This window comes from Oncorhynchus nerka, linkage group LG8 (genome assembly GCF_034236695.1).
Source record: "Oncorhynchus nerka isolate Pitt River linkage group LG8, Oner_Uvic_2.0, whole genome shotgun sequence".
Lineage (NCBI taxonomy): Eukaryota > Metazoa > Chordata > Actinopteri > Salmoniformes > Salmonidae > Oncorhynchus > Oncorhynchus nerka.
In genome coordinates this window covers 39,984,239-40,009,847 of record NC_088403.1, presented here as the reverse complement: position 1 = coordinate 40,009,847, position 25,609 = coordinate 39,984,239, and the positions used below count along the sequence as shown (strand labels likewise).

Genomic DNA, 25,609 nt, shown 5'->3' with positions numbered 1-25,609 from the left:
ACGGAAACATTTACAACTGCAATTATGCTACGTTATCTTTTTAATGTATTTTACCTCAGAATATCTGGTAGTAAGGTTGCTAGCTAGCACTCCTAGCAGCTTATGCTAACTAGCTAGCTGGCTAGCATTTACTGCTAGTTGCTAGCTAGCAAGTTAGCATAAACTAGCGCTAACTGGACTCGTCATTGTCTAAATGACAGAAAGAAACAGAATTGCCCCAACCCACTCCAACGTATTGCAGGAATGTCCACTAGAGCTGTTACCAGATAATTTTATGTTCATTTCTCTACCATAAACTGCCTCCAATGTCGTTTTAGAGAATTTGGCAGTATGTCCAACCAACCTCACGACCACAGATAACATGTAACCATGCCAGCCCAGGACCTCCACATCTGGCTTCCTCATCTGTAGGATCGTCTGAGACCAGTCACCTGGACAGCTGATGAAACTGTGGGTTTGCACAATTGAAGAATGTCTGCACAAACTGTCAGAGACCATCTCAGGGAATCTCATCTGCATGCTTTTCGTCCTCACTAAGGTCTTGACCTGACTGCAGTTCGGTGTCGTAACCGACTTCAGTGGGCAAATGCTCACCTTTCGATGGCCACTGGCACACTGGAGAAGGGTGCTCTTCACAGATGAATCCCTGTTTCAACTGTACTGGGCAGATGGCACAGGATGTGTATGGCATTGTGTGGGAGAGCGGTTTGCTGATGTCAAACTTTGTGAACAGAGTGCCCCATGGTGGCGGTGAGGTTATGGTATCGGCAGGCATAAGCTACAAACATGAAAAATATAAAATTTTATCAATGGCAATTTGAATGCACAGAGATACCGTGACGAGAGCCTGAGGCCCATTGACGTGCCATTCATCTGCCGCCATCACCTCATGTTTCAGCATGATAATGCATGGCCCCATGTTGCAAGGCTCTGTATGCAATTCCTGGAAGCTGAAAATGTCCCAGTTCTTCCAAGGTCTGCATAGTCACCAGACATGCCACCCATTGAGCATGTTTGGGTTGTTCTGGCTCAACGTGTACGACAGCGTGTTCCAGTTCCCGCCATTATCCAGCAACTTTGCACAGACATTGAAGAGGAGTGGGGTAATATTCCACAGGCCACAATCAACAGCCTGATCAACTCTATACAAATGAGATGTGTCGCGCTGCATGTGGCAAATGGTGGTCACACCAGATACTGACTGGTTTTCTGATCCACGCCCCTACATTTATTTAAGGTATCTGTGATCAACAGATAAAAATTTAGCTTTTTAAAGCAGAAATGTGCATCCTGTAGCACAAACTCAAAACTCAACCCCCCCCCCCCCCACACACACAGCAACTCGCCCATGCCTCCCACAATTCTCCTTCACCCAGATCCAGATAGCTGATGTTCTGAAAGAGCTGCAAAATTATCTGCCAAAATTGTTGCAACCCCTATTACTAGCCTGTTCAACCTCTCTTTTGTATCGTCTGAGATTCCCAAAGATTGGAAAGTTACCACGGTCATCCCCCTGTTCAAAGGGGGAGACACTCTAGACCCAAACTGCTACAGACCTATATCTATCCTACCCTGCCTTTCTAAGGTCTTCGAAAGCAAAGTCAAAAAACAGATTACCGACCATTTCGAATCTCACCATACCTTCTCTGCTATGCAATCTGGTTTCAGAGCTGGTCATGGGTGCACCTCAGCCATGCTCAAGGTCCTAAACGATATCTTAACCGCCATCGATAAGAAACATTACTGTGCAGCCGTATTCATTGATCTGGCCAAGGCTTTCGACTCTGTCAATCACCACATCCTCATCGGCAGACTCGACAGCCTTGGTTTCTCAAATGATTGCCTCGCCTGGTTCACCAACTACTTCTCTGATAGAGTTCAGTGTGTCAAATCGGAGGGTCTGCTGTCCGGACCTCTGGCAGTCTCTATGGGGGTGCCACAGGGTTCAATTCTTGGACCGACTCTCTTCTCTGTATACATCAATGATGTCGCTCTTGCTGCTGGTGAGTCTCTGATCCACCTCTACGCAGACGACACCATTCTGTATACCTCTGGCCCTTCTTTGGACACTGTGTTAACTAACCTCCAGACGAGCTTCAATGCCATACAACTCTCCTTCCGTGGCCTCCAACTGCACTTAAATGCAAGTAAAACTAAAAGCATGCTCCTCAACCGATCACTGCCCACACCTGCCCGCCCGTCCAGCATCACTACTCTGAACAGTTCTGACTTAGAATATGTGGACAACTACAAATACCTAGGTGTCTGGTTAGACTGTAAACTCTCCTTCCAGACTCACATTAAGCATCTCCAATCCAAAATTAAATCAAGAATCATCTTCCTATTTCGCAACAAAGCATCCTTCACTCATGCTGCCAAACATACCCTCGTAAAACTGGCCATCCTACCAATCCTGGACTTCGGTGATGTCATTTACAAAATAGCCTCCAACACTCTATTCAACAAATTGGATGCAGCCTATCACAGTGCCATCCGTTTTGCTGCCAAGGCCCCATATATTGCCCACCACTGCGACCTGTATGCTCTTGTTGGTTGGCCCTTGCTTCACACTCGTCGCCAAACCCACTGGCTCCAGTTCATCTACAAGTCTCTGCTAGGTAAAGCTCTGCCTTATCTCAGCTCACTGGTCACCATAGCAACACCCACCCATAGCATGCGCTCCAGCAGGTGTATTTCACTGGTCACCCCCAAAGCCAATTCCTCCTTTGGCCGCCTTTCCTTCCAGTTCTCTGCTGCCAATGACTGGAACGAACTGCGAAAATCACTGAAGCTGGGGACTCATATCTCCCTCACTAGCTTTAAGCACCAGCTGTCAGAGCAGCTCACAGATCACTGCAACTGTACATAGCCCATCCAACTGCCTCATCCCCTACTGTATTTATTTATTTATGTTGCTCCTTTGCACCCCAGTATCTCTACTTGCACTTTCATCTTTTGCACATCTACCATTCCAGTGTTTAATTGCTATATTGCAATTACTTCCCTTATCCTACCTCATTTGCACATATTGTATATATACTTTTTTCTACTGTATTATTGACTGTATGTTTGTTTATTCCATGTGTAACTCTGTGTTGTTGTATGTGTCGAACTGCTTTGCTTTATCTTGGCCAGGTCGCAGTTGCAAATGAGAACTTGTTCTCAATTAGCCTACCCGGTTAAATAAAAATTTAAATATTTAAAAAATCTGTATTCCCAGTCATGTGAAATCCATAGATTAGGGCTTAATTTATTTATTTAAATTGACTGATTTTCTTATACGAACTATCTCAGTAAAATCTTTGAAATTGTTGCACGTTGCGTTTATATTTGTGATCAATGTAGTAATGACATTATGCTGTGGCAGAGCCAGGGTGATGTAAGGGGTGCGTACTGGCGACAGGGAAGTCAGGCGCAGGAGAGCAAAACTGTTTAATAAATAAAATCACCGTAAACAGAACAATCAATACAATGGGTGCGAAACCCGTCGCACACCAGAAATACGCGCACACGCACTTACAATAAACAGTTCCGGACAAGGACATTGGGGGAACAGAGCGTGAAATACACAAGATGTCATTATGGAGTTGAAAACCAGGTGTGTGGGAAGACAAGACAAATGGAAAATGCAAAGTGGATCGATGATGGCTTGAAGACCGGCGACGCCGACCGCCGCCCGAACAAGGACAGGAACCAACTTCGGCGGACGTCGTGACAGGTGAAATGTCCCTTTAAGGGGAAACTCATCAGCAAAACAAATGATGATGTGGCCAGTGACAATATCCAATAAGGTCCAATATCTGGAAGACCTGACTGCTGAAATGCAAAACATTTTTGGGACTGTATCAACAGCGGACTAATTAAAAAAATACCAGTTGTTGAGTGGATATTCCCTTTTATACCAGATCGTACAAATGCCAACACACATTACAAGTCAAGCTGTAACCCTTTAAAACTAAACCAAACAGGATAATTTAACAAAGGAAGTCATGCACGTCTTTTATTTATATTAAATTGTTTTCTGATTTTCTTTTGCTGTTTGACTGAAAGTGTGTGAGGTTTCAGAAGCGCGCACACACACACTTCTCTGTTCTGTATAGACTGAACCTAGAACATGCAGCACATAGCTGACATTCTTTAAAGGTGTTGTAGGAGGCTGCATGTATGAGAAAATAACTTTGCCCAACAACAAAAAATGTGGGTTAGCTGGCAGTTTGAGAGCGTTACAAACTCCAACGTTCTTGTCACACTTCTGCATTAAGTCCCCAAAGCACAGAACATGCCTCTAGAAATACCAAATGGAATGACCGCGTCGAATGTCTGACTGAAAAGGAGAGAAGATAGAGAAGGATAGAAGAGAGAGAACACTCCCCGTCCGTTTTTCCCTATCTTCCTCCTCTCGCTCTGTCTGTCCTCTGCTCTCCCCCTTTCTAGAAAACATGAAGGAAGAAAGAGAAGATAAGAATCCGGGGGGGACGAGTGTGAACAAGAGAAAGTTCGAGGAAAGCAAGAGAGGGGGACATTAATAGGCGGATGGAAGGAAGGAAGAAATTAAGGAAGGGATCTATCCAGCCATACAACGCGATTAAACGAGACATGAACAAACTATATATTGACCTATATTAAACGTAGCTACTCGACTCTTCTCAACTTGTGACGTTTAAAAACTATCTTAGGATAGTTGAATACGCAAACTTAGGCTATTAGGAACCAAGTTATCGTATTTTCTAATTCATACAGCAACTTCCAGCTTTGCAAGTCACAGCTCACCCCGGAAAAGGATTTAGCCCCAAGGACCAAGGGGCACCGAAGAGGGCAGGTCACCGCAGCCGGAGTTTAGGCGTTGCCACACGGCTTTGACCCGGAGCCATGGCCGGGGCGAAGCCAGGAGTCCACGCTCTGCAGCTCAAACCGGTGTCGGTTCACGACATACTAAAACGGGGGAGCAAGTTTATCAAATGGGATGAGGTTAGTAATATAGCCTAGTGGCTCTAAACGTGTTTGTTTGTTTGTTTGTGAGTGAGAGAGAGAGTTATAGCCTACATTTAGTTTTCTCGTTCCCCCCCCCCCACCACACGTGTTCAAGTTGCATTCATTATAAAATAATAGCAGCATAGTTGATTTTATTGATAAATCCTTACTTTGTGGACTTTAGAGTTTACTATTATAGACACTGCAGGCCAGAGGCTGTAGGTAGGTATGTCCCTACAGGACTGGTATAGGCTAGGCTACATGTCAACCCTATTCCCTGTACCAGGGATCAACTAGATTTAGCTGCAGGACAATTTTTGTTGTTGTTGCGGGGGGTCAGGAGACTGGAACATAATTACAAGCAATTTGTAGACCGCCCAAACATAATATTAATATTTACCTAAAACAATCATTTCAAACCTTGCTTACATTTATATATGGTCACATATATCTCGAGGGGCCAAATAAAATCACCCGCAGACTGCAAGTTGGGGACCCTTGCCCTATACTTTTGACCTATCCCTATTGGCTCTGGTCAAAAGTAGTGCACTATATAGGGAATGGGTTGCCATTTGGCATGTAGCCATTGGACTGTCCTGCATACCTATACCTATCCTGCAATAGATCGGCCTAGCTCTGCTCTCCTTTGAATTCTTGTCAAGCAAGTTTTTCCACCACTCAAGGTTTTTTAGACAACCCGACTACAAAGCCATTTTTCTTTCACACTTTTGGCCTACTCTCTCTTTCTGTTCTAGCACCATTTTGTCACTGCTTTCCCAAGGGATTTCGATAGACAGTCGGAGTCAATGGAATGACACATGGCAAATTATAATTTTTATCTCAACATAGGAGAGACAGACTTTGTGAATTGAGTTTCTGAATGAACATTCCATAGGCCTACTCTTCCAAACCATGTCGACATAGCCTAGGCTGAAACACCCACATTTGTGTGTCCCTAACTCTAAGACATTTTAGGACTATTTTAGTACTTCCTGTTTCAGGTAGACGGTTGTTAATCTGGAAACAATATTTTTTTGTATTTTAATAAAGCAAGACAACCCAAATATGTTTTACGGGAAATTCAAAGATCTCCCCACTGGATTGGCCCTACTCTCTCTTCCATGTATTTTCACCCCTCCTTGCCTGGCAACCGTGGACTGTGTGTGTGTGAGAGAGATATATTACGTTTTATTGTCAGTATTTTAGAGGAGGGCGCCTGAAGCATTTTACTGCTTTAAGGGTGTCAATAGGAAAACATATTTTTGCAAACAGACAAAGAATGAATAGCCTACAAATAAAATAAAAATATATTTGTCACATGCGCCGAAGGTGTAGACCTTACAGTGAAATGCTTACAAGCCCTTAACCAACCAATGTTCAAGAAATAGAGTTAAGAAAATATTTACTAAATAAACTAAAGTAAAAAATAAAACAAAAAGTAATACAATAAAATAACGAGGCTATATACAGGGGGTACCGGTACAGGTTAGTCGAGTTAATTTGTACATGTAGGTAAATGATTATGCATAGATAATAAACAGTGAGTAACATCAGTGTAAAAACAAAGGGGGGAGGTCAATGTAAATAGTCCATGTGGCCATTTGATTGTATGTTCATCAGTCTTATGGTTTGGGGGTAGAAGCTGTTAAGAAGCCTTTTGGACCTAGACTTGGCGCACTGGTACCGCTTGCTGGAGAGAACATTCTATGACTAGGGTGGCTGGAGTCTTTGGCAATTCTTAGGGCCTTCCTCTGACACCGCTTGGTATAGAGGTCCTGGATGGCATTTACATTCCTTCTCTCACTCTCCCACTCTCTTTCTTCTCTCTCTGTTTCTTTCTTCCTCCTCAGTCTCACTTCATCGATCTTTCTTGCTTTCTCTCCTTTCTCTCTCTTTAATTTATCTATTTCATTCTCTTCCTCTCTCTCTCTCTCTCTCTCTCTCCCCTCCCTCCTCTTTCTCTCTTCCTCCTTTCTCTGAGGGAATTCCCAGGAAGTTGTTAGGTCTGTGATTAACTTTGCGAACTGCAAGGGACAATGTTCACATTTCTCTTTCTCCACTCCCTCTTTTGCCTCCTTTATATCCCTTTCTCATTTGCTTTCCCTCTGCAGAGAGAAACAGAACTGATATGAGTAGACTAACTTGTAGGAGAAGGAAAAAGAGAAAAAAAGTGTCAGAGAAAGAGGAGGAGTGTGGGAGAGGAAAGAGAGGGAATGTGAGAGAGCAACATTTCACGTTGTTCAGTCCCCAAATAAGGACATCTGATTTGAGAAAATGGGAAAGAGCTGAGAATCTAGTCTCAAGTTAATACCAGGCACACACACACACACACACACACACACTGTAGAAAGACATGCAGCACATTTCTCCACCTACAGTGAGTCAATGTGTGTGTGTGTGGTGTGTGTTTCACTCTGAATTACTTCCTGTCTCAGCTTGTTGTGCTCTCTGGAGCCAAAACTACTTTCCCAGCCCTCCCTACCTTCTCCCTCCAACCCGCTTCCTCCCTCCCTCTTTCCCCCATCCCTCCCACCCTTCCTACACCCCCTTCCCTCTCTTTCCCTCCTCTCTCTCCCTCCTTCCCTCCCACCCTTCTTCCATCTCTCGCTCCTTCCCCTATTCCTCAACCCTATCCATTCTGCTCCTCAATTTAGATAAATCACAGTTGAATTCAGTAAAAATTATTATGTGTAACAGAGAGAGAGAGAGAGAACCTCTACATACTGTTGCACCAAATACCTCTGTGAGTTCAACCCTGAACCCTTGTCTCTCGTCTCTCTCTGTCACACACACACACACACATCCTGGACAGTACAGTTTAGTGTACTCCGGACTCAAGAACCTCACTAGAATGTGAATCTGGTGGTACCATATTCTAGTGTTACGATACCAGAATTTTTCCTTCGAAACCAAACCTTACCGTCATGATACTCGATACCAAAACGATACCATAGCAAAAAAAACAAGGCATATTAGCCAAGTCACAAAATCGCACTTGATCCAGACAGATCAATTCAGGCACTGCTCTGTTCAATCGTTGGTCATCTTTTGAGTTCAATATCATTACATTTGAAATGTTTTATGTCTACATTTTTCAGAGACAGCTATGTATGTGTGCATTCATGAATCAATTATGCAATCATACAATCAATTTCACTTTGTTTTTACCAATCTAACTACATTGAACAAAAAATATAAATGCAGCTACTTCAAAGATTTTACTGAATTACAGTTCTTATAAGGAAACCAGCCAATTAAAATAAATACATCAGTCCATAATCTATGGATTTCACATGACTGGGAATATAGATATGCATATGTTGGTCACAGATACCTTACATTTTTTTTTACATGAATCAGAAAACCAGTCAGTGTCAGTGTCGCCTCATGCAGCCCGACACATCGCCTTCGCATAGAGTTGATCAGGCCGTTGATTGTGGCCTGTGGAATGTTGTCCCACTCCTCTTCAATGACTGTGAAGTTGCTGGATATTGGCAGGAACTGGAACGCGCTGTTGTACACGTCAATCCAGAGCATCCCAAACATGCTGAATGGGTGACATGTCTAGTGAGTATGCAGGCCATGTAAAAACTGGGACATTTTCAAATTCCTGGAATTGTATACAGATCATTGCAACATGGGGCCGTGCATTATCATGCTGAAACATGAGGTGATGGCGTCAGATTAATGGCACAACAATGGGCCTCAGGATCTCGTCACGGTATCTCTGTGCATTCAAATTAACATCGAAAAAATGTAATTGTCTCTGCTTTCCGTAGCTTATGCCTGCCCATACCATAACCCCACTGCCACCAATGTTGTCATCAGCAAAACGCTCACCCACACAATGCCACACTCTGCCATCTGGCCGGTACAGTTGAAACCGGGATTCATCTGTGAAGAAGACACTTCCCCAGCATACCAGTGGCCATCGGAGGTGAGCATTAGCCCAATGAAGTTGCTCACGACGCCGAACCACAGTCAGGTCAAGATCCTGGTGAGGCTATACACAGCCAAAACAGAAAGATAAATGCGATCAAAGCAGCACCACCCCCTCAAGAGTCTGAGCCTGCCTGGCAGGGGTTGGTCCAACAAAGTCAATGCCCCCAAATGTTTGAGCATAATATACATGGAATTTCTCAATGCTGCTAATGAGAACCTTGAAGACCTTGTATGTATAGATGGTCGGAATTCCAATTCCACCTAGGTAGTGGCAGTGCTGGCAACACTAGCTGCAGTAACCCATGGGGAATCGGTCACACTCTGACAATCAGAGTGGGGGCAAATTATTGTGGCCCTGGTGGCACAAAATGATCAGATGGTCTGACTGCACAGAGATGCTTGGGAAAATGGTCACAGCGGGAGACCAGCATGTGTGTGTTTCAGGGGAAGGGGTTGTATCTGAGCTCCATCAGCTAGGACTTGACATTGGTTAATCAAATCTCCCCATTCTTGCTCAATGTTGCATGCCTTCTCAAACAGCTACAACTGTATATGCATTCGCACATCAAGTCTTCTCTTGAGTTGGGCTCGGAACAACTGTTGAACATCTGAGTTTGTGGTTGTTTGTGGGGGAAGGGTGGGGAGTGTGTATGAGTGTGTGTATGTATCCCACATCTGTTGCTATGGGTTAATGATGTTAGGGACAATATAGGATGAATCACAAGAATTGCTTGCCAAAATAATAATTGCTTTTATTTCACATTTATTTAACCAGCTAGGCAAGTTGAGAACAAGTTCTCATTTACAATTGCGACCTGGCCAAGATAAAGCAAAGCAGTTCGACACATACAACGACACAGATGGATGGAGTAAAACAATAGACACATGGACACATGGAGTAAAACAAACATACAGTCAATAATACAGTATAAACAAGTCTATATACGATGTGAGCAAATGAGGTGAGATAAGGGAGGTAAAGGCAAAAAAAAGGCCATGGTGGCAAAGTAAATACAATATAGCAAGTAAAACACTGGAATGGTAGATTTGCAGTGGAAGAATGTGCAAAGTAGAAATAAAAATAATGGGGTGCAAAGTAAATAAATAAAATAAATACAGTAGGGAAAGAGGTAGTTGTTTGGGCTAAATTATAGGTGGGCTATGTGCAGTAATCTGTGAGCTGCTCTGACAGTTGGTGCTTAAAGCTAGTGAGGGAGATAAGTGTTTCCAGTTTCAGAGATTTTTGTAGTTCATCCCAGTCATTGGCAGCAGAGAACTGGAAGGAGAGGCGGCCAAAGAAAGAATTGGTTTTGGGGGTGACCAGAGATATACCTCCTGGAGCGCGTGCTACAGGTGGGTGATGCTATGGTGACCAGCGAGCTGAGATAAGGGGGGACTTTACCTAGCAGGGTCTTGTAGATGACATGGAGCCAGTGGGTTTGGCGACGAGTATGAAGCGAGGTCCAGCCAACGAGAGCGTACAGGTCGCAATGGTGGGTAGTATATGGGGCTTTGGTGACAAAACGGATTGCACTGTGATAGACTGCATCCAATTTGTTGAGTAGGGTATTGGAGGCTATTTTGTAAATGACATCGCCGAAGTCGAGGATTGGTAGGATGGTCAGTTTTACAAGGGTATGTTTGGCAGCATGAGTGAAGGATGCTTTGTTGCGAAATAGGAAGCCAATTCTAAATTTAACTTTGGATTGGAGATGTTTGATGTGGGTCTGGAAGGAGAGTGTACAGTCTAACCAGACACCTAGGTATTTGCAGTTGTCCACGTATTCTAAGTCAGAGCCGTCCAGAGTAGTGATGTTGGACAGGCGGGCAGGTGCAGGCAGCGATCGGTTGAAGAGCATGCATTTAGTTTTACTTGTATTTAAGAGCAATTGGAGGCCACGGAAGGAGAGTTGTATGGCCTTGAAGGTTGTTAACACAGTGTCCAAAGAAGGGCCAGAAGTATACAGAATGGTGTCGTCTGCGTAGAGGTGGATCAGAGACTCACCAGCAGCAAGAGCGACATCATTGATGTATACAGAGAAGAGAGTCGGTCCAAGAATTGAACCCTGTGGCACCCCCATAGAGACTGCCAGAGGTCCGGACAGCAGACCCTCCGATTTGACACACTGAACTCTATCAGAGAAGTAGTTGGTGAACCAGGCGAGGCAATCATTTGAGAAACCAAGGCTGTCGAGTCTGCCGATGAGGATGTGGTGATTGACAGAGTAGAAAACCTTGGCCAGATCAATGAATACGGCTGCACAGTAATGTTTCTTATCGATGGCGGTTAAGATATCGTTTAGGACCTTGAGCGTGGCTGAGGTGCACCCATGACCAGCTCTGAAACCAGATTGCATAGCAGAGAAGGTATGGTGAGATTCGAAATGGTCGGCAATCTGTTTTTTGACTTTGCTTTCGAAGACCTTAGAAAGGCAGGGTAGGATAGATATAGGTCTGTAGCAGTTTGGGTCAAGAGTATCCCCCCCTTTGAACAGGGGGATGACCGCAGCTGCTTTCCAATCTTTGGGAATCTCAGACGACACGAAAGAGGTTGAACAGGCTAGTAATAGGGGTGGCAATAATTTTGGCAGATAATTGTAGAAAGAAAGGGTCCAGATTGTCTAGCTCGGCTGATTTGTAGGGGTCCAGATTTTGCAGCTCTTTCAGAACATCAGCTGACTGGATTTGGGAGAAGGAGAAATGGAGAAGGCTTGGGCGAGTTGCTGTGGGGGGTGCAGTGCTGTTGACCGGGGCAGGAGTAGCCAGGTGGAAAGCATGGCCAGCCGTAGAAAAATGCTTATTGAAATTCTCAATTATAGTGGATTTATCAGTGATGACAGTGTTTCCTATCTTCAGTGCAGTGGGCAGCTGGGAGGAGGTGTTCTTATTCTCAATGGACTTTACAGTGTCCCATAACTTTTTTGAGTTAGTGTTGCAGGAAGCAAATTTCTGCTTGAAAAAGCTAGCCTTGGCTTTGCTAACTGGCTGTGTTTAATGGTTTCTAGCTTCCCTGAACAGCTGCATATCACGGGGGCTGTTCGACGCTAATGCAGAACGCCATAGGATGTTTTTGTGTTGGTTAAGGGCAGTCAGGTCTGGGGAGAACCAAGGGCTATATCTGTTCCTGGTTCTAAATTTCTTGAATGGGGCATGCTTATTTAAAATGGTTAGGAAGGCATTTAAAAAAAAAAAACAGGCATCCTCTACTGACGGGATGAGATCAATATCCTTCCAGGATACCCCGGCCAGGTCGATTAGAAAGGCCTTCTCGCTGAAGTTTTTCAGGGAGCGTTTGACAGTGGTTAGGATGATATCTATGAGGGTGCCCGTGTTTAAGGCTTTGGGGAGGTACCTGGTAGGTTCATTGATAATTTGTGTAATTTCTGTGAGATTGAGGACATCAAGCTTAGATTGTAGCAGGCGGTCTATAGCAGGCGGCAATGGTGAGAGACTTGTTTTTAGAGTGGTGGATTTTTAAAAGTAGAAGTTCAAATTGTTTGGGTACAGACCTGGATAGTAGGACAGAACTCTGCAGGCTATCTTTGCAGTAGATTGCAACACCGCCCCCTTTGGCAGTTCTATTTTGCAGGAAAATGTTGTTGTTTGGGATGAAAATTTCAGAATTTTTGGTGGTCTTCCTAAACCAGGATTCAGACACAGCTAGAACATCTGGGTTGGCAGAGTGTGCTAAAGCAGTGAATAAAACACACTTAGGGAGGAGGCTTCTAATGTTAACATGCATGAAACCAAGGCTATTACGGTTACAGAAGTCATCAAAAGAGAGCGCCTTGGGAATAGGAGTGGAGCTAGGCACTGCAGGGCCTGGATTCACCTCTACATCGCCAGAGGAACAGAGGAGGAGTAGGATAAGGGTACAGCTAAAAGCAATAAGAATTGGTCGCCTAGAACGTCTGTAACAGAGAGTGAAAGGAGGTTTCTGGGGGCGATAAAATAGCTTCAAGGTATAATGTACAGACAAAGGTATGGTAGGATGTGAATACAGTGGAGGTAAACCTAGGTATTGAGTGATGATGAGAGAGATATTGTCTCTAGAAACATCATTGAAACCAGGAGATGTCATCGCATGTGTGGGTGGTGGAACTAATAGGTTGGATAAGGTATAGTGAGCATGACTAGAGGCTCTACAGTGAAATAAGCCAATAAACACTAACCAGAACAGCAATGGACAAGGCATATTGACATTAAGGAGAGGCATGCTTAGTCGAGTGATCAAAAGGGTCCAGTGAGGTGGGTTGGGGTCACGGCGATTTAGACAGCTAGCCGGGCCATCGGTAGCAAGCTAGCATAGGATGGAGGTCTGTTATTAGCCACCTTGTGCGTTTCCGTCGGTAGGATTAGTGGGCTTCCGTGTGGTAGAGGGGACGAATCCCCAAAAAACCAATAGATATAGTTATAGAGGCCCAAGAAAAATACAAAATAAAATAAATAAATATATTGTCCGATAGGTCTATTCAGATAGCAGCCGATAAGACAGCTAACGGTTTGCGGACCGCAGATGGGCGTTCAGGTAACGCCGCGACGGAGGAGCCAGCCAGACAACTCCCTCGGGCAGACAACGTCTGCAGTCCAGCTGTGAAGGCCCGGTGGGGCTCCGCGTTGGCAGTAAAACGGGTCCGGATAGGTGATTGTAGCCCAGGAGTGACTGATGGAACTCTTCAGCTGGCTAGATCCGAAATAATTTATGTTTGCTCCGGAATCGACGAAAGCCGATAGTCACACGGATAGCAGCTAGCTAGCTGCGAGATCCAGGTATAAATGTCCAGAGTTAGCAGTTGAAATCCGGGGACTTGGAGAGAAAAATAGGTCCGAGCCGCGCCGTACAAAACTGGCGATAGATTTTTGAGCTAAAGGATAGCTGATGACCACAAACCGTGGTTGGCTGAATACTAACGATTAGCCAGTAAAGAAGCTAACTAGCTTCTGATTAGCTTCAGGCCAAAAATGTAATTGTTGTAATGCCAATCCTGGTTATAGGTAACAATCCTTTGTATGAACTGCTGACATTGTTACACATATTAGTTAATTGTGGAAATAAATTAAGATATGCAAGACTTTTTAATTTACAGTACCAGTCAAAAGTTTGGACACCTTCTCATTCCCAGGATTTGTCTTTTTTTGGACTATTTTCTACATTGTAAAATATTAGTGAAGACATCAAAACTACGAAATACCACATATGTGTAGTAACCATTTTTTTAATACTTTAGATTCTTCAAAGTAGCCACCCTTTGCCTTGATGACGGCTTTGCACACTTTTGGCATTCTCTCAACCAGCTTCATGAGGTATGCATTTCAATTAACAGATGTGCCTTGTTAAAAGTTAATTTGTGGAATTTCTTTCCTTAATGCGTTTGAGCCAATCAGCCCTATCTTGTCACAATACATCTATCTTCTGTATACAACCCCTATTTGGTAAAATACCATATTAGTCCATATTATGGGAAGAACAGCTCAAAATAAGCAAAGAGAAATGTCAGTCCATCATTACTTTAAGACATGGTCAGTCATCTGGAAAATTTCAAGAACTTTGAAAGTGCAGTTGCAAAAATCATCAAGCGCTATGATGAAACTTTGACTGGTACTGTAGTTTTATAAAAAATGACAACTTTTTAAAATGTTTCACTATTTTTATGAAATTCCCTGAGGAGGATGGTCCTCCCCATCCTCATCTGAGGAGCCTCCACTGCTCTAGAGACATTGCGCAATGTGGGCATTGAGTACGAACGAAGTGGAATTCAAATAATTTAACGGATGTCTGACTTTTAAAACCCCCCGAAAAATAACCAACATTTTGGTTAATCTCTCAGCACTATTAACCAGTAATGACATTCATGAGACAAGGGTGGTGGAGCGCTATTCTCACAATCAGTTCGCTGAGGTAATAGATTATCTTTAGGAGAGACGTGAGAGAGAGACCGATTAAAAAGAAAAAAAGGAAAAAGTGAAGTAATAATGTTTTGGTGGCAATCGGCATTAAAATCAGCTTATTTTGCGTTATGGTTTGCATATTATAATAAACAAAGTACTAATGCAGTGAATTGATGTTAGATTCAGCTGTAAGCTGGCACGAAAAGTTAGCCTAAAGCTGAGAGAGGGGATAGAATAGCATAGGCCTGTCGGCCATCAGGTAAGCAGTCAGAACCGTGCACTAGGCCTATCTATCGGCAAAAAAAGCTGTACCTCGCAATGGAATGCTGTATCTCGCAATTCCTTGGCTTGCATTGTCTCGCAACTTCAGTAAGTCAGGGCCTGTTATCAATGAATACTCTAGGATATTGAGATGAGCGAGATGCAACACTTCGCACTCACACAGTATCTGCACAGGTTCGCTTCCAGTGATCACGGGCGGCAGGGTAGCCTAGTGGTTAGAGCGTTGGACTAGTAACCGGAAGGTTGGAAGTTCAAACCCCCGAGCTGATAAGGTACAAATCTGTCGTTCTGCCCCTGAACAGGCAGTTAACCCACTGTTCCTAGGCCGTCATTGAAAATAAGAATTTGTTCTTAACTGACTTGCCTAGTTAAATAAAGGTAAAATAAAAAAATTACATCGTGGTAGCCAGGGCACCAAAACAGCAGAAAAGTTGAGCCATGCTCTTAGATGTCGCGGAAATTAACCCACTATGCTGTTTACTTACTGCATCTGCGTCATCCATTTTTGGGCGGTCGTTAACAATCCCATTTTTGTTTAAACATTTAGACCCCTACCGTGCAATACTACAATATTCCCTCAATGGGCCTTGTTCAAATGTAATCCGCTGTAATGGGAATATTGTAGAATTTGGGATGCAGCTCTAGTGGATTATCTGAAAGTGAAATGTCTATCATAGATAGATAGGCTTCTGAATGTTCTTTATGATTAAAGAGATGAAGGGAGAGACAGAGGGACTGACACGATGACTGAATAAGTTAGGAAGGAGGGAGGGAGAAAAGAGTTTGTTAAAGAGTTACACCACACAGTGAATCAAGCCATTAGTCTCACAGAGGGGTGAGAAATGTAGAGGAAGGGAGGGAGGAAATGGGAGAAACCTGCCACTGTTTGTCTAAGCGAGTCACACCACTTAGTGAAACACGGAGTTAACATGAGAGATGAATGGAGAAGGAAGAGTGGTTGAGCCAGAGGGGAAAAGAAAGAGAGAGAAAGGTCGTAGGTCAAACTCAGATGTGAAGTGAAGCATTTTGGGATTGACATAAGTATTCTGCTTCTCACTACCCCTCTGTTCCCCCTCCTCCTCATCCCTCTCTTTCTCACGCTCTTTCTTTAGTTTATTTAGTAAATATTTTCTTAACTCTATTTTCTTAACTGCATTGTTGGTAATGGGATTGTAAAGTAAGCATTTCACGGTAAGAATACCTGTTGTATTCAGCACGTGAAAAATAACATTTGATTTCCTGTACCCACTCTCTTTGTCCTTATTTGTGCTCTATAGCTGTCTCTCTCTCCCTCCCTGTCTTTTTCTCTTTTCATTCTCTCTGTCTGTCATTTTCTCTCCTTCTCTGTGTCATTTCTTTCCCTACCCTTGTTGTTATTCTCACGGTCTCGGTCTTCCTCTCCTCATTCCCTATTGCTCTTTTTCTTTACCACTTTGACTCCTTTCCCTCTCCATCTCTCTTTCCCTCTCGTTATCTTTCGCTTAATTATTTTCCTGTCGTCCCTTCCCCTCTAACCCCTTTCCTCTCCTCACCAGAGTCCAAAGGTTATTGACTGTCATCAACCTTTGTTGCCAAAGCAGCCACACACACACACAGTCTGGTTGTCCCTGTATAATAACTGGTTTATTAGAGGTGCTGAAAACCCAGACTTCACCTTTTATAGTGAATATAATGAAAACATTCTGACCCTCTCTCCCCCGTCCCCTCCCCTCTTTTCCTCTCTCTACTGCTCTTCTCTCACCCTCTTTTTCTTTGGTAGTATTCTCACTGAATAGAGTTATCTGGACAAAATGTCAATTTACATACACGTTTCAATTCCCATTAGCGACTAGAATATCACGAGCCGAGAGAGGGTTAGCTAGCTAGGTACTAGTTAAAGTTAAGCAAGCAACTCTTCATGCAACTCTTCATGCATCTACCATATTATACACTTAATTATTGCAACAAAACCATATTACACTCTTGAATAATGCAACAATTCACAAGCAAGTGCAGACAATTAAAGGGTTTATTTTCTCATCTGTACACTCATTACATTTTAGCTTCGCTGATTAAAGCACAGCGTTACTGCTAGTTAAAGCTAATGACAGGTCTTCATCAAGTAACGTTAGCCTATCAAAAATGAACGATTATCCTGCTAATACGAATATATAAATACAATAGGCCTACCTTACCACATGCTTAATTTTGATCAATATCATGGAAATCAGGCTACATGTGGTAAAAGCAAATTGCGACTGAAAACGTGGGTATAATTCACTGAGGAGTTGAGCTGGGAAGCCCATTCCCGGCAAAATTAAAATACATATAGATCATACATTAAATGTATCTTATAAAAAACAATCCATCTTAACATAATCACAAGTTAACTACACATGGTTGATGATATTTACTAGTTTATCTAGCTTGTCCTGCGTTGCATATAATCAATGCGGTGCCTGTTAATTTATCATTGAATCATACCCTACTTCACCAACAGGGTGATTTAACAAGCGCATTTGCGAAAAAGCACTGTCGTTGCACCAATGTGTACCTAACCATAAACATCAACGCCTTTCTTAAAATCAATATGCAAGTATATATTTTTAAACCTGCATATTTAGTTAATATTGCCTGCTAACATGAATTTATTTTAACTAGGGAAATTGTGTCACTTGTCTTGCGTATTGTGCAACAGAGTCAGGGTATATGCAGCAGTTTGGGCCACCTGGTTCGTTGCGAACTGTGTGAAGACTATTTCTTCCTAACATAGACAGCCAACGTCGCCAAACGGGGGATGATTTAACAAAAGCTAACTAAATTTATTATATTGATGTATTATATTAAGTTAAAATAAAAGTGTTCATTCAGTATTGTTGTAATTGTCATTACAAAAAAATAAATACATGTAAAGAAAAAAATGGCCGATTTTAATCGGCATCGACTTTTTCTTGGTCCTCCAATTATCGGCGTTTGAAAAATCATAATCGGTCGATCTCTAGTCCTTCCTAACACAATTTGGCAGAGAGGAAGGAAAACCACTCGGGGGTTTCATCATGAGGCCAATGGTGACTTTAAAACGTTGATAGGAGAAAACTGAGGATGGATCTACAGCATTGTAGTTATTATAAAGTACTAACCTAATTAACAGAGTGAAAAGAAGGAAGCCTGTACATAATAAAAAAAATAAAAAATGCATCCTGTTTGCAGCAAGGCACTTTTTGTCCTCAATACAAAGCGTTATGTTGGGGCAAATCCCACACACACCACTGAGTACCACTTTTCATATTTTCAAGCATGGTGGTGGATGCATTATGTTATGAGTATGATTGTCATCGGCAAGGACAAAGGAGTTTTTGGGGGGAGATAAAAATTAATGGAATAGAGTTAAGCACAGTCAAAATCCTAGAGGAAAACCTGGTTCAGTCTGCTTTCCAACAGACACTTGGAGCCAAATTCACCTTTCAGCAGGACAATAACCTAAAACACATGGCCAAATATACATACACTGGAGTTCCTTACCAAGACAAAATTTGAATGTTCTGGAGTGGCCTAGTTACAGTTTTTACTTAAATCAGCAAAAATAAATGATCACCACCCATTTGACAGAGCTTAATTTCTTTAAAGAATAATGTGCAAATATTGTACAATCCAGGTGTGCAAAGCTCTTAGAGACTTACCCAGAACGACTCACAGCTGTAATCGCTGCCAAAGGTGATTCTAACATTTATTGACTCAGGGGGTTGAATACTTATGTTATCAAGATATATTAGTATTTTATGTTTCATAATCTTTTTGACAAATGTTAGAATTTGTTTTCTATTTTGACATTACAGAGAATTTTGTGTAGAACGTTGACAAAAAAATTACGATTAAATACATTTTTTATCCCACAACAAAATGTGGAAAAAGTCAATGGGTGTGAATACTTTCTGAAGGCACTCAACGAGACAATTCTGTTCACAGTGCCCTGCTTGGGGGCAATTGTGGTTAGACAGATGATCATCAACGAAGCGTTTAGGCAAAACACAACAGGCTGTTCTACATGCAAATTGTTTGTGTGTTTGTGTGTTTGTAAGATAGTGGAAAGTAAAACCTCCATTTACGGTAAATGGTTACGGATGAGACAGAACGATAGAGAAAAAGAGATGGCTGAAGAGAGCGTGCTAGAGAGAGAAATGTGGAGGGGAGGAGAAAGCACATCAAAATCACTTCAAAAAAGGAAAGGAGAAATGAAGGCAAGGGATGGAAGAAAGAAGAGAAAGATTAGGGTGGAGATTACTTCTTTTTCTTTTATGTTGTTTTTCCACAGTAGAGTATTCCTTAAATGTATAACAGAGTAGTTAGCTCTAGACCTAAGGTCAGTTTTATGTTTGCCCCTAATCAGTTTTACAGTTTTGTTTATGATAAGGTTTAGCTGATCCTAGATCTGTGCCTATAGGTAACTCTGATTTAAGAATGATAAATTACTGGGAGCTCATATTTGATTACTTATCAAAAGCTTTTGATCGAGTTATAGCCCCAGATCCACTGATCTGTCTTTTTATGGAAATAACCTGGATGGGAAGGCTGTCTCTCTCTGTACTCTGTTAGCCAAATGGCTCATATTGCAAATTTGGAAATTGGAAACTGCACATACCTTTTGAGATGTGGTTACAATGTAATGCATATGGAAAAGTTTTGATACAATACCTTCAGTAGAAGTCCAAAATGTTACAAAATATGGCAGCCGATACTTGATAAGTGGTTCAGTAAGGACTAGTCCCCCTTCACGTTTGTGACAATGATCTGTTGCTACGCTGTGTTGTACTTCACTCAATTTTTTTTGTTGTTATAATCACATTGCTTGTAATGACTGTGCAGTCTTCTTATAATATGTACCACATTGTAGACATTTTTCTTAGCTTTTTTTGTATACAGTGGGGAGAACAAGTATTTCATACACTGCCGATTTTGCAGGTTTTCCTACTTACAAAGCATGTAGAGGTCTGTAATTTTTATCATTGGTACACTTCAACTGTGAGAGACGGAATCGAAAACAAAAATCCAGAAAATCACATTGTATGATTTTTAAGTAATTAATTTGCATTTTATTGCATGACATATGTATTTGATCACCTACCAACCAGTAAGAATTCCGGCTCTCACAGACCTGTTAGTTTTTCAATTATTAGAAAATGGAAGAAGTTCAAGATGACGGTCAATCACCCTCGATCTGGGGCTCCATGCAAGATCTCACCCAGTGGGGCATCAATGATCATGAGGAAGGTGAGGGATCAGCCCAGAACTACATGGCAGGACCTGGTCAATGACCTGAAGAGAGCTGGGACCACAGTCTCAAAGAAAACCATTAGTAACACACTACTCCGTCATGGATTAAAATCCTGCAGCTCACGCAAGGTCCCCCTGCTCAAGCCAGCTCATGTCCAGGCCCGTCTGAAATTTGCCAATGACCATCTGGATGATCCAGAGGAGAAATGGGGGAAGGTCATGTGGTCTGATGAGACAAAAATTGAGCTTTTTGGTCTAAACTCCACTCGCCGTGTTTGGAGGAAGATGAAGGATGAGTACAACCCCAAGAACACCATCCCAACTGTAAAGCATGGAGGTGGAAACATCATTCTTTGGGGATGCTTTTCTGCAAAGGGGACAGGACGACTGCACCGTATTGAGGGGAGGATGGATGGGGCCATGTATCGCGAGATCTTGGCCAACAACCTCCTTCCCTCAGTAAGAGCATTGAAGATGGGTCGTGGCTGGGTCTTCCAGCATGACAATGACCCAAAACACACAGCCAGTGCAACTAAGGAGTGGCTCCGTAAGAAGCATCTCAAGGTCCTGGAATGGCCTAGCCAGTCTCCAGACCTGAACCCAATAGAAAATCTTTGGAGGGAGCTGAAAGTCCGTCTTGCCCAGCGACAGCCCCGAAACCTGAAGGATCTGGAGAAGGTCTGTATGGAGGAGTGGGCCAAAATCCCTGCTGCAGTGTGTGCAAACCTGGTCAAGAACTACAGGAAACGTATGATCTCTGTAATTGCAAACAAAGGTTTCTGTACCAAATATTAAGTTCTGCTTTTCTGATGTATCAAATACTTATGTCATGCAATAAAATGCAAATTAATTACTTAAAAATCTTTCAATGTCATTTTCTGGATTTTTAAAATTTGGATTCCGTCTCTCACAGTTGAAGTGTACCTATGATAAAAATTACAGACCTCTACATGCTTTGTAAGTAGGAAACACTTTTGCAGGTTATCAGATACTTGTTTTCCCCACTGTATGTGAGTAAAAGCTGGAATCCATAGCAGTGAAACTGCCATGTTCGTTTGCGATATTATAACCACAATATAACCGCAATATTATGTTACAAACAAGGAACACTGTTTTTTTCCCTCTAACATCATCACACGCACAATAGAATAACATATGTACTACGATTTTATTTTACCACGATGCTTGATGCTCATTTCCCCAACTAAAATGATAACAAATGCACCTGGGGCTTCAGTGTCTTGTTCTCTAATTCTGTGATTTCTTCAACGCTACAGTGAACGTTATTGTTTATCTCTGTTTTTTCGTATTGGAAAATAATAAACAGATTATATATATTTTTTAAAAGAAGGATACATTTTGCCGTTAAAACAATAGTTGGGTTTGGTTGTTTTGTAACAAAACCAAAACCGACACATGCGCAACTATTGGGCAAAACAAACGGGGCTGGCTTAGATTTTTGACAACATGTAAACTGTATTTAGTTTCTAAAGTTTATTGAAAACATAAATGCATCTAAAAATACATCATGACAGTTGTTGTTCAGCTAGCTAGCGAACTTTTGCCATATTAGCATAGATGTGATTTTAGCCATATTAGCATAGGCGTAAAGAACATGATAAAATAGACATAAAGAACATGATAAAACTAGCTGAAACAAGTTTACCTACGATTCCCCACGATTTCCCACATGTCAGCTTCTTGTTATCTGGCCATCCAGTATCACAACAACACACAGCCTTCTGCCCCATTGAAGCGTGTGCATAATTTCCTTGACGTTGTCAGCTAACCCGTCTATGTTGTGGCCACCCTCATTCCTCCTCTCCTTTCCTCTCCACTTCTCCTCTACTCTCCCCCCCTGTCCTCCCTCCTGTAGCTTACCACGGACCCTAAACTGGAGGTAGGGTGGTTCCATCATAGAAATAATGGAAATAGATCACATGGAACACACCTTGCATCGTCCAATGTGGTGCAGGCTTGGGCGGTATACCGGGGTATTTTGAAATACAGACAGTATGATTTTCAATACCGTGGGTTTGTGGCTCCCTAAAGCTCGGGGGAATACGTGACATGAGAATATGCTTATCCTCCCGCAAACTTTAGACCATGCGTACGCACAGTTTCTAGTGGTTGAAGTATTGCATTGCAAGAAGGCAAAAGTAGCCTAGTAGTAGTGGTGGAAAAAGTACCCAACTATCATACTTCAAGATACCTTAATAGAAAATGACTCAAGTAAAAGTAAAGGTCACTCAGTAAAATTCTACTTGAGAAAGTTTCAAATATACTTAAGTATCAAAAGTATAAATAATTTCAAATTCCTTATGTTAAGCAAACCAGATGGCACCATTTTCTTGTTTTTATTTTATTTTACGGAAAGCCATGGGCACACTCCAACATTCAGACATAATTTACAAATAAAGCATGTGTGTTTAGTGAGTCCGCCAGATCAGAGGCAGTAGGGATGACCAGGGATGTTCGGTTGATAAGTGAGTGATTTTGACTATTTTCCTGTTCTGCTAAGCATTCAAAAAGTAACGAGTATTTTTGGGTGTCAAGGAAAATGTATGGAGTAAAACGTACTATATTTTCTTAAGGAAAGGAATGAAGTAAAAGTTGTCAAAAATAGAAATAGTAAAGTACAGATACCCCAAAAAACAACTTAAGCAGTACTTTATTTTTACAGTGGGGCAAAAAAGTATTGTCAGCCACCAATTGTGCATGTTCTCCCACCTAAAAAGATGAGAGGCCTGTAATTTTCATTATAGGTACACTTCAACTATGACAGACAAAATTACAAAAAAAACTCCAGAAAATCACATTGTAGGATTTTTTATGAATTTATTTGCAAATTATGGTGGAAAGTAAGTATTTGGTCAATAACAAAAGTTTATCCCAATACTTTGTTATATACTCTTTGCTGGCAATGACAGAGGTCAAACGTTTTCTGTTAGTCTTCACAAGGTTTTCACACACTGTTGCTGGTATTTTGGCCCATTCCTCCATGCAGATCTCCTCTAGAGCAGTGATGTTTTGGGGCTGTTGCTGGGCAACACAGACGTTCAACTCCCTCCAAAGATTTTCTATGGGGTTGAGATCTGGAGACTGGCTAGGCCACTCCAGGACCTTGAAATACTCCTTACGAAGCTACTCCTTCATTGCCCGGGCGGTGTGTTTGGGATCATTGGCATGCTGAAAGACCCAGCCACGTTTCATCTTCAATGCCCTTGCTGATGGAAGGAGGTTTTCACTCGAAATCTCACGATACATGGCCCCATTCATTCTTTCCTTTACACGGATCAGTCATCCTGGTCCCTTTGCAGATAAACAGCCCCAAAGCATGATGTTTCCACCCCCATGCTTCACAGTAGGTATGGTGTTCTTTGGATGCAACTCAGCATTCTTTGTCCTCCAAACACGACGAGTTGAGTTTTTACCAAAAAGTTATATTTTGGTTTCATCTGACCATATGACATTCTCCCAGTCTTCTTCTGGATCATCCAAATGCTCTCTAGCAAACTTCAGACGGGTCTGGACATGTACTGGCTTACTGGTTACTGATGGTAGGCTTTGTTACTTTGGTCCCAGCTCTCTGCAGGTCATTCACTAGGTCCCCCTGTGTGGTTCTGGGATTTTTGCTCACTGTTCTTGTGATCATTTTGACCCCACGGGGTGAGATCTTGCGTGGAGCCCCAGATCAAGGGAGATTATCAGTGGTCTTGTATGTCTTCCATTTCCTAATAATTGCTCCCACAGTTGATTTCTTCAAACCAAGCTGCTTACCTACTGCAGATTCAGTCTTCCCAGCCTGGTGCAGGTCTACAATTTTGTTTCTGGTGTCCTTTGACAGCTCTTTGGTCTTGGCCATAGTGGAGTTTGAAGTGTGACTGTTTGAGGTTGTGGACAGGTCTCTTTTTATACTGATAACAAGTTCAAACAGGTGCCATTAATACAGGTAATGAGTGGAGGACAGAGGAGCCTCTTAAAGAAGAAGTTACAGGTCTGTGAGAGCCAGAAATCTTCCAGAAATACTCATTTTCCACGATAATTTGCAAATCAATTCATAAACAATCCTACAATGTGATTTTCTGCATTTTTTTTCTCTCATTTTGTCTGTCATAGTTGAAGTGTACCTATGATGAAAATTACAGGCCTCTCATATTTTTAAGTGGGAGAACTTGCACAATTGGTGGCTGACTAAATACTTTTTTGCCCCACTGTAAGTACTTTATACCACTGCCTAGTAGCCTTGTGAAAATTGGGAATATAGGATGACACTCTTATTCATAACAAAAAAAAGAACAGGTAGCTAAATATAATAACAATATGTGATCATTTGCTGGTTAGTGAGAAGAGAAAATCAATGTATTTTATCTTTGCATCCTAAAATAATTAGAAATGGTCATCTATTTCCTGTTATTTATTTAATTCCCATGATCATTGCAGAATAAATTCCCCACCTTTCAAGTTTTTGCTCTATGCATCCAAAAGGGAGCCGGTTTATAACATACAGGTGAACCGACAGCTGATATTTTGCATTGAAGTGTGTAGGCTACCACTGTAAGTAGTTGAACTTTAGTTTTCATTTTTCCCTGAGTAGACAATGTTTCAGAATTCACTGGCATTGTAGCATATTTAGGTTCGGGAAAAAGTAAATGCAAAACATTATTGAATTAAAATGATCAGTTTACAGGTCCACAACAATTTGCAATTGTTTTTGTCATTCAGAAACGGCCAGGTAAACACATTTCAGAAAACATAAAGTTCTCAATTGATATTTCCTTTAGATAGCCTACTGATGTCTTGGCCTAATTCCAATACTTCTAAAATATACAGCAAATAATCTTTGTAAATGATATCATAAATAGGACTGGTGGAGTTATGTCACACATGCAGTTAACAAAAATATATGGAGATATCTGCTCTTTCCAAAATTACAACCAACAGATTGAAGCATTACCGCAAAAATGGAGGAGGCAAGTGGAAAGGGAGAAGGTAAGGAACTTGTCTGTCGACCCAGCAGTAAAGACCAAAATTGGCTAAAGAAAATGGTGATCAATTATAAAGTATACCAGTTTAATTTAAGGACCAAAAATTTGACAGATGCACCATACAGGTTGCAGAATAGTTGGGAGGAGATTTTTGTTTTAACGATTCCATAACACATGGTTTATGAACTGATACACAAAACGACCTCGGATTCACAACGTAGAGTTTTTCAATTTGAATTATTATACACAATTCTTGCAACCAATAGAAAGTTATATAATAGGGATAC

At 41.9% G+C, this 25,609-nt stretch overlaps 1 protein-coding gene across 1 annotated transcript in view; it reads left to right on the top strand.

The window, feature by feature from the left end:
* The first annotated feature begins 4,323 nt into the window (after positions 1 to 4,323).
* Positions 4,324 to 25,609, top strand: part of LOC115133302 (1-phosphatidylinositol 4,5-bisphosphate phosphodiesterase beta-3-like) — a 115,632-nt gene continuing 94,346 nt past the window's right edge. The window contains 1 exon segment of the mRNA XM_029666395.2: positions 4,324 to 4,968. Within this exon segment, the coding sequence (XP_029522255.2) occupies positions 4,870 to 4,968 (99 nt within the window). The 5' untranslated portion in view covers positions 4,324 to 4,869.